The sequence below is a fragment of the Morone saxatilis genome, unplaced genomic scaffold, assembly GCF_004916995.1.
Source record: "Morone saxatilis isolate NCDOM2014 unplaced genomic scaffold, NCSU_SB_2.0 Contig2, whole genome shotgun sequence".
Classification (NCBI taxonomy): Eukaryota; Metazoa; Chordata; class Actinopteri; family Moronidae; genus Morone; species Morone saxatilis.
The window spans coordinates 14,248,466-14,250,258 of NW_023339762.1; the positions used below are offsets into that span (position 1 = coordinate 14,248,466).

Sequence of the window (1,793 nt, forward strand, 5' to 3'; positions counted from 1 at the left end):
ATTTTCTATCCTGTGCTCACCAAAAACCAGTGCCGTATGGATGTTGTGCACAGGGACCTGGTCTTGTTCAGTATCCTACCACAACTGCCTCAAGTTATTATTGATTAATGTTTTTGTATTGAGTTTTTTTCTTGCAACATTTTGCGCATCCTTACATGGGATTAAAAGCACAGTATTTCAAAATATCAAAAATAATACAACATATTACATCCTCTGGAAAAAACATATACACGCCAAAAGATAAACATCAATCATAACATACACATCTATGCATTTTAGATCAAATATTTCACCACAATCCAAATAAATTGTGCAGCAAATAGTATGAGAAATAAGGTGACTGCGTTACACTCCATTTTTATCCCTGAGAAAATACTTTTTTACTAATTCATGTAGGTGCAAGGCTACCAAAATAAAGCAATTCAATCCTGTCTGGTTTCATCACATTTTATTGTTTGGAGTCCGTGTCTAAGTTCCAATTCAATCAATTTTATTTGTATAGGTCCATTCAGTAAACAGAAAGTTATCATCAGGACACTTTTCAAATAGAGCAGGTCTAGACCGAACTCCTTATAAACAATTACAGAAGACCAACAGTACCACCATGTAGCAACACTTGGCGACAAGGGCAAGGAAAAACTGCCTGTTAGAAAATGTATCTGTGGGCAGGCAGAAACTGTGAGCCACGTTTTAATGAAATGTGCCAATTATCAAACAGACAGAATCTTAATGCAAGATGATCTGGCAGAAATTTGAGTTACAGATAATTCCTTGAAGTCAATACTCAAAGGAATATCTTATTTTATCTTATTTTATCTTAGATTATGGTGGAATAACAAAAAAAACTGTAATAACTGTAGTTCTACAAGTGACCTGTGGGGGGCAATTAACCTATTTGTCCAGAAGGGGACGCCACCTGATCTCCGTGTAACTCAGTCCAGGTCCTCACTGCTGAACACAAGCTGTCCGTGGGAGTAGAGACAGTAGAGGTGTGTTTGTGTGTGTAACTCACCGGTGACAACCAGGGAGTGACCCCCGCCGCCGCACAGAGCCCGTACGGCGCCGCTGTGGAGGGCAGCGGGGTCGGAGAGCCGGGGGTCGGACTGGTCCTCCACATGCCCCTGTCCCAGCTGCCCGTAGCTGTTCGCTCCCTGACAGACACGATATCAATCACCAATACTGCACACATCGATACACATGTTACTGCCGAGGTTAGCTCCGTTAACAGACTCGTCCAAAGGTTGTTTATTGTTGTTGTTGTTTCCGTTGAGCTAACGTTAGCAGAAGTGCTCCGTTAACAAATATAACAACCTGCTGTCAGTGCGATAATGTAACTACACGACAGACTTACACGGTTTAAACACTTTATCGATGAAGATTATAAACTTACCCAAGTATGTAAACAAAACTCCGACCGCGAGCTCGTTTCCATGGAGTACTTAACGTTAGTGGAGCAGGAGTTTACGACACTGTCGTAAATCACAGTACACGGGTCAAAGGTGCGGCTGCAGTTGGATTTAAGTTACTTGTGTAGGAAATTTATATATTTCTTTAAAACTGTCCGGTAAAATAAGACCAAATCTCACATGGTTATAGTCGGGCTCATCGTGAACAGGATTCAGTTGGTATTTACAGCAAACTTATTCAAGAAAACGAAATGTAACCATTCAAATATGAGGAATTTATGATTGTTACAATCTAATTTGAGCTGAGTTTACCTTTAAATTTCTCCAAAACCGTGCAGTGAAATAAATCCACATTGTTATAGTCTGGGTTATTCCATTTGAAACTTT

At 40.1% G+C, this 1,793-nt stretch overlaps 1 protein-coding gene across 1 annotated transcript in view; it reads right to left on the reverse strand.

Moving 5' to 3' along the window:
* sergef (secretion regulating guanine nucleotide exchange factor) overlaps positions 1 to 1,480 on the reverse strand; it is a 9,855-nt gene extending 8,375 nt beyond the window's left edge. Inside the window, exons 1-2 of the mRNA XM_035664998.1 lie at positions 1,391 to 1,480; positions 1,013 to 1,151 (exon numbers count right to left, since the gene is read on the reverse strand). Of these exons, the coding sequence (XP_035520891.1) occupies positions 1,013 to 1,151; positions 1,391 to 1,432 (181 nt within the window). The 5' untranslated portion in view covers positions 1,433 to 1,480. The remainder of the gene's footprint in view (positions 1 to 1,012; positions 1,152 to 1,390) is intronic.
* Positions 1,481 to 1,793: the final 313 nt, after the last annotated feature.